General features: G+C 38.1%; 1 protein-coding gene across 2 annotated transcripts in view; it reads left to right on the forward strand.

Annotated features, from left to right (window-relative positions):
* NIPAL2 (NIPA like domain containing 2) overlaps positions 1–12,167 on the forward strand; it is a 91,156-nt gene that overhangs the window by 20,355 nt on the left and 58,634 nt on the right. For both annotated transcript variants that reach the window (XM_002692793.7, XM_025001878.2), the window contains exons 2-3: positions 7,099–7,167; positions 8,218–8,389. In XM_002692793.7, coding sequence (XP_002692839.1) covers positions 7,099–7,167; positions 8,218–8,389 — 241 coding nt within the window. The remainder of the gene's footprint in view (positions 1–7,098; positions 7,168–8,217; positions 8,390–12,167) is intronic.

Below are 12,167 nucleotides of genomic sequence, written 5' to 3' on the forward strand. Positions count from 1 at the left end.
TAAAGTACTCCGTTTGAGATCTTCCTAAGGCCAAAGGTCAAAATTTACTATTTCTAGACAGTTTTTAATCAATCTGAGAGTAGTTAAGTTCAAATAGCCTTTAATAAACAACTTCTCTGTGCCAGAGACCTGTGCTAGTCATTAGGGTTACAAAGATGAGTTGGTAAGTCACAGCTCTGCCTTCAAGGAGCTTATAGTCTCCAGGGAAAATACACCTGTAAAGAATAATTATAGGGACTTCCCTGCTGGTCCAGTGGTTAAGAATCAGCCTTGCAGTGCAGGGGAGTGGGCTTCAATCCTTGGTCAGGAACTAAGATCCCACCTGCTGTGGAGCAACTAAGTCCACGCCACAGCTAAAGAGCCTGTGTGCTGCAACAGAAGATCCCACATGACGCAACTAATACCAGTCAGTTCAGTCCAGCTCAGTTGCTCAGTCTTGTCCGTACTCTTTGCGACCCCATGGACTGCAGCACGCCAGGCCTCCATGTTCATCACCAACTCCCAGAGTTTACCCAAACTCATGTCCATTGAGTTGGTGATGGCATCCAACCATGTCATCCTCAGTCATCCCCTTCTCCTCCCACCTTCAGTCTTTCCCAGCATCAGGGTCTATTCAAATGAGTCAATTCTTCGCATCAGGTGGCCAAAGTATTGGAGTTTCAGCTTCAGCATCAGTCCTTCCAATGAACACCCAGGACTGATTTCCTTTAGGATGGACTGGTTGGATCTTCTTTCAGTCCAAGGGACTCTCAAGAGTCTTCTCTAACACTACAGTTCAAAAGCATCAATTCTTTGGCACTCAGCTTTCTTAATAGTCCAAAAATACAACCAAATAAATATTTTTTAAAGATAATGATTATAGTACAGTTTAATATATGTACTGATGGGCATGTATATTCTGACCTCAAAGGGATGTCAGAAATGCTGAACTTGAGGATAGATCTGAGGAACTTCTCCATAATTCAGTACAAAGAGATAAGAGTTGGAAAATATGAGAGCTATTTTAGGGAAAAAAGAAATAAAAAGTCTAACATACTTGTAAGAGGAGTTCCACATGGAAAGGATAGAGGGAACCATAGATACTGGACTGTAATCGTGTAAAATGTCAACATCGAGGGGAAGGCTGGAGGAAGGGTGCGTAGACCTACCTCGACGTTTCTTTGTAGCCTACCGTGAATCCATAACTATTTCAAAATTGAAAGTTAAAAACCATTTAACAGTAGTTACTAACAGAATATAAATAAGATATGTAACTTCCCTGGCCAGAAGAACAGGGGAAAGAAAAGAATAAAGAAAACTCAGTCATTTCAACAGGATTCAGGAAAAGAGAAATTAGAAAGCAAAATAAAAAAAGTAAGATAAATGCAAAAACAAAAATGACGTTGAAATAAATGAAAATATGTTTATAGTCACAATAAACAAAATGGACTCACCTCCCCATTTCACAAAGTGTCAGGGTTTTTTTAATCCAGTTATTTTCTGGGTATTAGAGATGACTAAAATATGACACACAAATGTTAAAGTGATGTGGAAAATGGCAAATATCAAAAGAAAGTATATTAATATCAGCTAAAATAGATTTTAAAGAAAAAACATTGAGATTAGTACTTAATGATAAAAGGAACAATTAGCTGGGACGATAAAACAATCCTGAACCTGTATACACCTGGCACTATGGTCTTAAAAACATAAAGCAAAGCTCAATAGATTTAAAAGGAAAAATGGGTAGGTACACATTTGAGTGTATTTTTAACATAAAGACGCTTACTCCTTGAAAGGAAATTATGACCAACCTAGACAGCATATTGAAAAGCAGAGACATTACTTTGCCAACAAAGGTCTGTCTGGTCAAGGCTATGGTTTTTCCACTAGTCATGTATGGATGTGAGAGTTGGACTGTGAAGAAAGCTGAGCACCGAAGAATTGATGCTTTTGAACTGTGGTGTTGGAGAAGACTCTTGAGAGTCCCTTGGACTGCAAGGAGATCCAACCAGTCCATTCTAAAGGACATCAGCCCTGGGTGTTCTTTGGAAGGAAGGATGCTAAAGCTGAAACTCCAATACTTTGGCCACCTCATGCGAAGAGTTGACTCATTGGAAAAGACTCTGATGCTGGGAGGGATTGGGGGCAGGAGGAGAAGGGGACGACAGAGGATGAGATGGCTAGATGGCATCACTGACTCAATGGACCTGGGTTTGAGTGAACTCTGCGAGTTGGTAATGGACAGGGAGGCCTGGCGTGCTGCGATTCATGGGGTCGCAAAGAGTCGGACACAACTGAGTGACTGAACTGAACTGAACTGACACATTTGAATGTATTTTTAACATACCTCCCTAGGTAATTAATAAACAAACAATCCAAAATTTAGTAAGAATAGCAAAGATTTGAGCAATGAATTAATGGAGATAGATGAATAGATAGAATATATAAAATATATTAACTCAACTATTAAGTAATTTTTTTTCAAACATACATGGATCACTTGTTTGACCTTACACCAGCCAGTCACAAATTTTAATTTACACAGTATAATAGGTGAAAGGCAAATGTTAATTTATACACAGCATGTTTTCTGCCCACAACTCAGTAAAATTAGAAATTAGCAAGAAAGTGAACATCAACACCCCATTCATTTAGAAATATTGAAAAATACACCTTTTAATAATATAGGCTCAGATTAAAATAAGATGATCATAAAATATTTAGAACTAAATGCCAGTGAAAACTGTGGATGCCAAAAGTATGCAGGCAGCTAAAACAGAAGATATACTTAGAAATGAGTATCCCTATTTGCATATATCACTGGATAGAAGCAGAAAAAGCTGATGAGTTAAGAGTTCAAATGAAGAAGACAAAAAAGGAAAAATGGAGTAAACAAAATGAAGATATTAAAAATAAATCAAGGAAGGAAAGAAATATATTTATGTTAACTTCATAAAAACAGTCATTTATCTCTGGGAGGGAGAAGAGACTGAAGTAGAGCTTGTTACATTTGTAGCATTTTATTTCTTTGGACAAAAAAAGTAAATGCCTGTGTTTTTAAAATCATTTTTTTTTTGGTAACAACTTTATTGAAATATAATTCACATAGCATATAATCTACTCATTTAAAGTGTACAGTTCACTGAGTGGTACAAACATCACCACAATCAACTTTAGAACATTTTTATCACCTCAAAAAGAAAGCCCCAGCCTTTAGCTGTCATGCCCAAGGCCCTCCTCCTTCCCATCCCTAAACAACCACAAATCTGCTTTCTGTCTCTATAGTTTTGCCTAATCTGGACCTATCATGTAAATAGAATCTTAAAATATGTGCTCTTCTGTGACTTAATTCTTTCACCCAGCATAAACTTTTCAAGGTTCACTTAGGTTGTAACATATTTCATTACTTCATTCATTTTTATGGATGAACAGTATCCCATTGTATGAATATCCCACATTTTGGTTGTCTGTTCACTACTTCCACTTTTGACTAATCTGAGCAATACTGGTATGGAGATCTGTGTACAAGTTTTTGTATGGACACATTTTCATTTCTATTGGATTTATACCTAGGAATGGAATTGCTGAGTCAAATGTAAATTCTGTGCTTAACTTTTTGAAGAACTGCCAGACTGTTTTCCAAAGTGGTTGCACCATTTTATATTTCCATGAGCAGTGTGTGAGAGTTCTGATTTATCTACCTCCTTACTAATGCTTGTTATTATCTGACTTTTTATTATAGCTATCTCATTTGGTATGAAGTGGTTTATCACCATGGTTTTGATTTGCAATCCCTAATGACTAGTGATGTTGAACATCTTTTCAATGTGCTTATTAGCCATTTGTCTTTTTCAGAGAAATGTCCATTCAGATCCTTTGCCCATTTTTAATTGGGTCATTTGTCATTATTACTGCATTATATGAGTTCTTTATAGATTCTAGGTATAAGTGCCTTATCAGATATATGATCAGATGTATGATTTCCAAATATTGTCTCCCATTTTGTAGATGATCTTTTCACTTTCTTGATCGTGTCCTTTGAAATACACAATTTTTTAATGTTAATGAGTCCAATTATTTTTTTCTTTGTTGTTTATGCTTTTGATGTCTTATCTATGGGAATCCATGGCCAAATCTAAGGTCACAAAGATTTACCCTTGTGTTTTATTCTGAGAATTTTATCGTATTGGCTGTTACATTTAGGTCTTTGGTTGATTTTGAGCTGATTTTTTTGTATATGGCATGAGATCAGCAGCCATCCCATTTTACATCTCCACTAGCAGTGAACAAGAATTTCAGTTTCTCCACATCCTTACCAAAGCTTACTATTATTTTTTAATTGTTTTGATTTGCCTTTTGCTAATGATTAGTGCTATTGAGCATGTTTTCATGTGCCTATTGGCCATTTATGGATCTTCTTTGGAGGAAAGTCTATTCAAGTTCTTTGACCATTTTTCAGCTGCATTGTTAATTTTTTTGTTGCTGTTCAGTTGTGGGGGTTCTTTATCTATTTTAGATACCAATCTTTATCAGATACATGATTGGCAAATATTTCCTCCCGTTGTGTGGGTTGCCTTTCACTGTGCTAATAGTGTCCTTTGATGCACAAAATACTTCACTGTTGATAAAGTCCAACTTATCTATTTTTTCTTCTGTTGCCTGTGCTTTTCATGTCATATCCAAGAAATCATTGCCAAATCCTGCTAACCAATTTCTAAACACTGGGCCTGGTGGTGTTTAAACTACTCAGTGAATCATTTAAAGAATTTTGAAGTAAGTTATTTCTATTCACCAATTTACTTTTATAATTACAGAAGATTTTCATAATTACTCATTCAATCCCAAACTTCTTCTGAATTTTTATTTTCCTGATTACTGCCAAATGTACTCAATTGTAAATCGAAAGCATGGAAATAGCACATTAGATTATGATACAATTGTTCCCCATGAGGAACAGTGATCAAAATTGTTGCCAACTGCCTTTATTAGGAAAAGAAAATTCTTAACTGATTAAAGACTATGGATATTATATGTCAGCTATTAAATGGGTTTTCAGCTTTTCTGCTTCATTTTTTAAAAAATACTGAATTTCACTTCAGCACGCATAATAAAGTTCTAAAACTTCAAAGGCATTTTGCATACTGAAAAGGGTTCCTTGTGCTTGTAATGTTCATTTGAAATTCAAATAATGCTTTGGAATTTGAAGCTAGTTAAAAGTTCTGTACTAAAGAAGAAGAAGGGGGAAGAGCCCTTCTATCATTACTAATTCTTACTACTAGCAGATATTACATCTTTGTACCTAGATGCTAAGTCACTTCAGTCGTGTCCGACTCTGTGTGACCCCATAGATGGCAGCCCACCAGGCTCCCCTGTCCCTGGGATTCTCCAGGCAAGAACACTGGAGTGGGTTGCCATTTCCTTCTCCAATGAATGAAAGTGAAAAGTGAAAGTGAAGTCACTCAGTCGTATCTGACTCTTAGCGACCCCATGGACTGCAGCCTACCAGGCTCCTCCATCCATGGGATTTTCCAGGCAAGAATACTGGAGTGGGGTGCCATTGCCTTCTCCGTGTACCTAGATAGTAGCAGTAAATACATCTTTTGAAGTTATCAAATAATACATATGCTATCTATAGTAAACATCTTGGACAATGTGTCAAAACTTATTTTTTTAACCTCTGTAGTTCTTGTTTTAAACCACTATATGCTTTTTCAAGCAAGTGTTTTTTTAAGCCGCTCATTGTGTATAGTAGATGATGTAGAAGACTTGGTGGAAGCCTAAGACACGATCCTCTTCCCTTGGAGAATTTGCCATCTCTTGATAGAGCCTGATGATACACAGGACAGTATAAAAGAAGAAATAGGGACGTGCACCGTTTAGATTCTGAGACAGTAAAGATGGGCTGTGGTGTCTGAGACGGTTGTAAGGCCAGGAGGGTGAGGTCTGTTTGGAATGACATCTCCTTCGGGGAAGGAGATGCTGCCTGGGTGAGAGGAATGACCTGAGCAGGGTATGACATCTGACCGGAGAAGACGAGAACCAGGTTACCCAAGGCAGAGAGAGCACCTTGAGTGTGCTGTGGACAGCAGGCGTTCAGGATGAGGATGGATTATGGGGAGCTGGAATAGTAGTTTTATATTCGATGTAGTTGACTGTAGAGAGGGATTGTGGGTTCTTGACCAGGGGAGCAGTGGAAAATTTAGTCTGTCTCCGGTAGAGTTCATAACACTTTAGAGGTAAAAGGATTTTGGAAACATCTTATCCAACAACCCCTGTCTACTGGATCCAGGGATCTGAAATAGCTTGCTCAAAGTTGCCCATCAGAAAATAGCAGATCTGAACTTCAGATTTATCCTTTAATTCCAAAGCCAATGATCTTTCTTTCATACCACAGTTTCCCAAAATACCTTCCCGTCTACCAGAATGTCTTAAGAAAAAGAAAAGAAAAGAAAAAAAAAAAGAGGGAGAAAAGCATTCACATACTTGAGGCAATGAACACCCCAATCAGAGGAGTTGCTGAGGAAAATTGAAAACAGGATAAGAAGCATCTTACTCCAGTACTCTTGCCTGGAAAATCCCATGGATGGAGGAGCCTGGTAGGCTGCAGTCCATGGGGTCGCAAAGAGTCGGACACAACTGAGTGACTTCCCTTTCACTTTTCACTTTCAGGCATTGGAGAAGGAAATGGCAACCCACTCCAGTGTTCTTGTCTGGAGAATCCCAGGGATGGGGGAGCCTGGTGGGCTGCTGTCTCTGGGGTCGCACAGAGTCGGACACGACTGAAGCGACTTAGCAGCAGCAGCAGCAGAAGCATCTTAATGGGAAAAAGTGAGAACCTGATGACGATTTATTTTAGTAAATGGAGCAAGTACCTAGAGAATTAAATACAGATTGAACTAGTTCTAAAAAATAATATTTGACTAAAGTGAGAAATTAATCCTAATAAAACCGTTGTCCGTATTCCAAATGACCCTGGCAAATGGGTGCTACGGAAATATTTGCAGAATGAATGAACAAAGGAATGAATGTATCAACTTAAATTTTTGTAGGTTTTTTTTTTTTTTTTCTGGTAAATATCTTACAAGTGCTATTTAAAGAAAGCATTTTCTTTTATAGATTCACCTTTTTGGAGTTTTGCTGGCCATTTTAGGAAACCTGGTAATCAGCATTTCCCTAAATATTCAGGTAAGAAGAAGCTTATTTTTCTAACTCTGTTGTTTGATCCAGGAACACATTATGACTTTAATAAGCCTCAGACACTCTTGCCTTCTTCCTCCATTAAAGAAAGTGTATCTTATGTCCTTATTGATACAAAGACAGATGTAGTACTGATTGGATTGTATTCATGTTTTTTCTTCTGATTTTAAAAGAAGTTAAAAGTTTTTGTGAACCTCTTATTAATATTGTATACCCCAGTCAAACTTCATGTGAATTTGTATCACACTGAGAAAAGATGTTCATAATGTTGGCATAAACCAAGATTTATTTAATGTTCTACATTTTCTTATAGTACTTTTATTATTTTCTGAATAACTTCTGAAGCTTTTAAAAAAAATTTAAAGAAAAAATTTTAAAGTCATCTAGAATTGTACATACTTCTTAAAGAAGTGAGTTAAGTTATCATAAAAATCAAGAGGGAAATAGGGCTTTATTTAATGGCCAGTTTTTCAGGAATTCACATGTTTGCAATAAAAGAATATATTCAAAGCAGATAGAAATGAGTTCCTCCATCCCAACCCTCTGCTACCAGAGCTTTCTGCCCTGTAACATTTATTGTGGTAGCTACTTTGACTCATCCTAAGATATGCTTTCTTTAAATCCCTTTTCCAAAGGTGTTTCTTTAATAATTTAGCATATTTATTTCAATGATGTTTATTTTGGGAACCTGATTTTTTTTTTTGACAATCTAATAAAAGAAGTATTTTGGTGTGGTAGAATAAAAAGTCACTTAACTCCTTAACATACATCCCACCTTTAGATAGTAATAATGATATTTATTCACAGAGCTATGAGAATTAATTAATATTGAAGAAGGCCCTTTAAACTATAAAATACTGTGTCAGTATGAGTCACTTTTAGTATGTTTGGAACAAAACAGAAAATCATAATAATTGCTCTATTATAATCGGCAAATAAATTTAAGAGCCATGAAGCAATTTTATAGGACCAAAATTTTCAAGGCAAGTTTTAGTTACGTGGAAATGTTTTCTTATTTACATTCTGTTTGACTTCTAGAAGTATTCACATCTCCGGTTGGCACAGCAGGAACACCCAAGGCCGTACTTCAGGAGCGTGTTGTGGTGGGGCGGAGTCATACTGATGGCCCTGGGAGAGATGGGAAACTTCGTGGCCTATGGAGTCGCCCCCATTACTCTCATCGCTCCCTTAGGCTGTATGTCTGTTACAGGTGGGCCATTTCTCTGTGTTTTGACAAATAGAAATTCTAAGAGATCAGAATAATCGGTGAAAAAACATCCAACTGAACACAGGCCCAGAAGAAAAAAGTCTGTTTCCTTTTTTCTTAGCATGCTCACTTGGAACAATTATACTCCTAATTTCAGTTATTCATTGTCATGGTGCCCCATTAACCATGAAGAAACTGGCATTTTGTAGCTGTAACGTTTATGTTTAAAAGCCTGATTCCTGGTGTCTGAGTCAATAAATCAACAGCCACAGCAAATGTTATACATGCTTTTTAATCATTAATGAATTATCTTAAAACATTTGTGATAGAAGGACATATTTTATTCATATGTTAAACTGACATGACATGTAGAGTCCTTGATGCCTGATCCATAGTTTAGCATCTCTTTTACATTAAGAGTTAGATATATTACTATCTCTAAGAATGTGTAATTTTACAGTAATGTCATAATTAACCTACTTTCAAAATTTTTTATGACTTGCTAGATACATTTAGACAAGAGAATATGGGATGTTGCTAAAGACTAAAGAAAAAGCAAAAATTACTGCTAAAAAAGAGAGCAAATTCTCTAAGCTCTGTTAAAATCAATAAAATCTTTTGAGTTTCACCCTTTATCTGCTGCTATGGAAACAGCATGTTTCTAAGTTTCTGTGAACTTGGAATCTTCATTGAAATAGAAACAAGTTGATGGTTATTGTCTGGTAGCAACTAGATCAGGCATATTATCCCAAGTGTAATATTTTCCAAAAAATTGTATGATATTCTTTTTAAAAACATAATTTAAACTGAAATAATGTATACTCAAAGGGAAGTTTGTTTCATTTTGAAAGCAGTCTCCCCTTCTTAATCATTTAAAGTATCTTATTTAAAATAATTTCATAATGTACAATAATAGAATGGTTAGCAAAGAATGCTTTTTTGGCTTTCTAGAAATTGTTCAGTTAAAATCACCCTACTCTGAATAGGCACACAATTTATATAATCATTTGACATTTTTAACATTCAGATAAAATCAGCAATTTGAAAGTATCTTATCAAAATTAAAAAAAATAAAACAAAAGCTGCTTCAGATCAGATCAGTCACTCAGTCATGTCCGACTCTTTGCAACCCCATGAATCGCAGCACGCCAGGCCTCCCTGTCCATCATCAACTCCCGGAGTTCACTCACACTCACGTCCATGGAGTCGGTGATGCCATCCAGCCATCTCATCCTCTGTCATCCCTTTCTCCTCTTGCCCCCAATCCCTCCCAGCATCAGAGTCTTTTCCAATGAGTCAACTCTTCGCATGAGGTGACCAAAGTATTGGAGTTTCAGCTTTAGCATCATTCCTTCCAAAGAAATCCCAGGGCTGATCTCCTTCAGAATGGACTGGTTGGATCTCCTTGCAGTCCAAGGGACTTTTAAGAGTCTTCTCCAACACCACAGTACAAAAGCATCAATTCTTCAGCGCTCAGCCTTCTTCACAGTCCAACTCTCACATCCATACATGACCACAGGAAAAACCATAGCCTTGACTGACGAACCTTTGTTGGCAAAGTAGTGTCTGCTTTTGAATATGCTATCTAGGTTGGTCATAACTTTCCTTCCAAGGAATAAGCGTCTTTTAATTTCATGGCTGCAGTCACCATCTGCAGTGATTTTGGAGCCCAAAAAAATAAAGTCTGACATTGTTTCCACTGTTTCCCCATCTATTTCCCATGAAGTGGTGGGACCTGATGCCATGATCTTCGTTTTCTGAATGTTGAGCTTTAAGCCAACTTTTTCACTCTCCACTTTCACTTTTATCAAGAGGCTTTTGAGTTCCTCTTCACTTCCTGCCATAAGGGTGGTGTCATCTGCATATCTGAGGTCATTGATATTTCTCCTGGCAATCTTGATTCCAGCTTGTGTTTCTTCCAGTCCAGCGTTTCTCATTATGTACTCTGCATATAGGTTAAATAAGCAGGGTGACAATATACAGCCTTGACGTACTCCTTTTCCTGTTTGGAACCAGTCTGTTGTTCCATGTCCAGTTCTAACTGTTGCTTCCTGACCTGCATACAGATTTCTTAAGAGGCAGATCAGGTGGTCTGGTATTCCCATCTCTTTCAGAATTTTCCACAGTTTATTGTGAGCCACACAGTCAAAGGCCTTGGCATAGTCAATAAAGCAGAAATAGATGTTTTTCTGGAACTCTCTTGCTTTTTCCATGATCCAGCAGATGTTGGCAATTTGATCTCTGGTTCCTCTGCCTTTTCGAAAACCAGCTTGCGCATCAGGAAGTTCACGGTTCACATATTGCTGAAGCCTGGCTTGGAGAATTTTGAGCATTACTTTACTAGCGTGTGAGATGAGTGCAATTGTGCGGTAGTTTGGGCATTCTTTGGCATTGCCTTTCTTTGGGATTGGAATGAAAACGGACCTTTTCCAGTCCTGTGGCCACTGCTGAGTTTTCCAAATTTGCTGGCATATTGAGTGCAGCACTTTCACAGCATCATGTTTCAGGATTTGGAATAGCTCAACTGGAATTCCATCACCTCCACTAGCTTTGTTCGTAGTGATGCTTCCTAAGGCCCACTTGACTTCACATTCCAGGATGTCTGGCTCTAGGTCAGTGATCACACCATCGTGATTATCTGGGTCATGAAGCTCTTTTTTGTACAGTTCTTAGATATTAAAAAAAAAAAAAGGTATCTTATCTTCTATTTACTATTGCATATACTATGTACAGGGACATTCTTTATATTTTTTCCTTCTCAAAATCTAAGAAATAATAGATAAAAAGGTATAGCTATATTGTGCTTCCCCACTGGCACTAATGGTAAAGAACCTGCCTGCCAATGCAGGAGACATAAGAGATGCAGGTTCTATCCCTGGGTCAGGAAGATTTCCTGGAGGAAGGCATGGCAGCCCACTCCAGTATTCTCTTTTGGAGACTCCCATGGATGTAGGAGCCTGGAGGACTGTGGTCTGTAGGGTCGCAAAGAGTTGCACATGACTGAAGTGATTGGCACGCACGCATAGTTATATTGTCACCTTGAGACTTCTGTAGGCCCCGGTTGTTCTGAAAATGTTGTATTATTTTTCATAGCGACTGTCTGTTCAGAGCTCATCTCTAGTTTCGGTTCTTCTGCTTCGTGCTGTTTCAGTGCAATAGCCTAGAACAGAAGTATCCAGGCAGATCACACAGAGGCCCGGGGGAGGGCTGAGTGCACCACATTGTACTGAAATTCTCCGTTTATCTCAAATCCCCTGGTCCTGGGAAGCTTTTTTCTGGGAACAAGAAAAGAGCCATTCCAACTAGCACAAAGGAAGGCGGGTGTGCCGGATTTATTATAAACACCAGAGATCTCACAGAAATGAAGATAAGCCAGGCCGCTTGAGACCCGAAGTGAGAATTCGGAAATTATCAGAGATGAAGGGCCAGCCCTGATAAACTCCTCACAGACCTTCAGTGAAGCCGCCTGTGAAGCTGCTTGTCTCGGCCTGACTTGCTCGAAGCTCTCATTAATAATGGGAGGTTTTAAGTTTAACTGCCTACCCCTCGGACAGTGTCCTGCCAGCTTTCCTGGAGGGGTGGGGCAGTCCACCCACCTTCGGACTTGGAGGTGGGCTCTTCTCCAGGCTCTCCTTCGTTTGTCTTCGTCTACCCCTAGCCTGGATTAATGCTTCAACTTTAGAGCATTTTTAGCAACCTCCCTCTCTACCCATTTAAAATGATTCCAAGAAGTAAAGCTATAGCCTCAAACAAATTGTTTCTTGCTTTGCAGTCTTTGCAC

This window comes from Bos taurus, chromosome 14 (genome assembly GCF_002263795.3).
Source record: "Bos taurus isolate L1 Dominette 01449 registration number 42190680 breed Hereford chromosome 14, ARS-UCD2.0, whole genome shotgun sequence".
Classification (NCBI taxonomy): Eukaryota; Metazoa; Chordata; class Mammalia; order Artiodactyla; family Bovidae; genus Bos; species Bos taurus.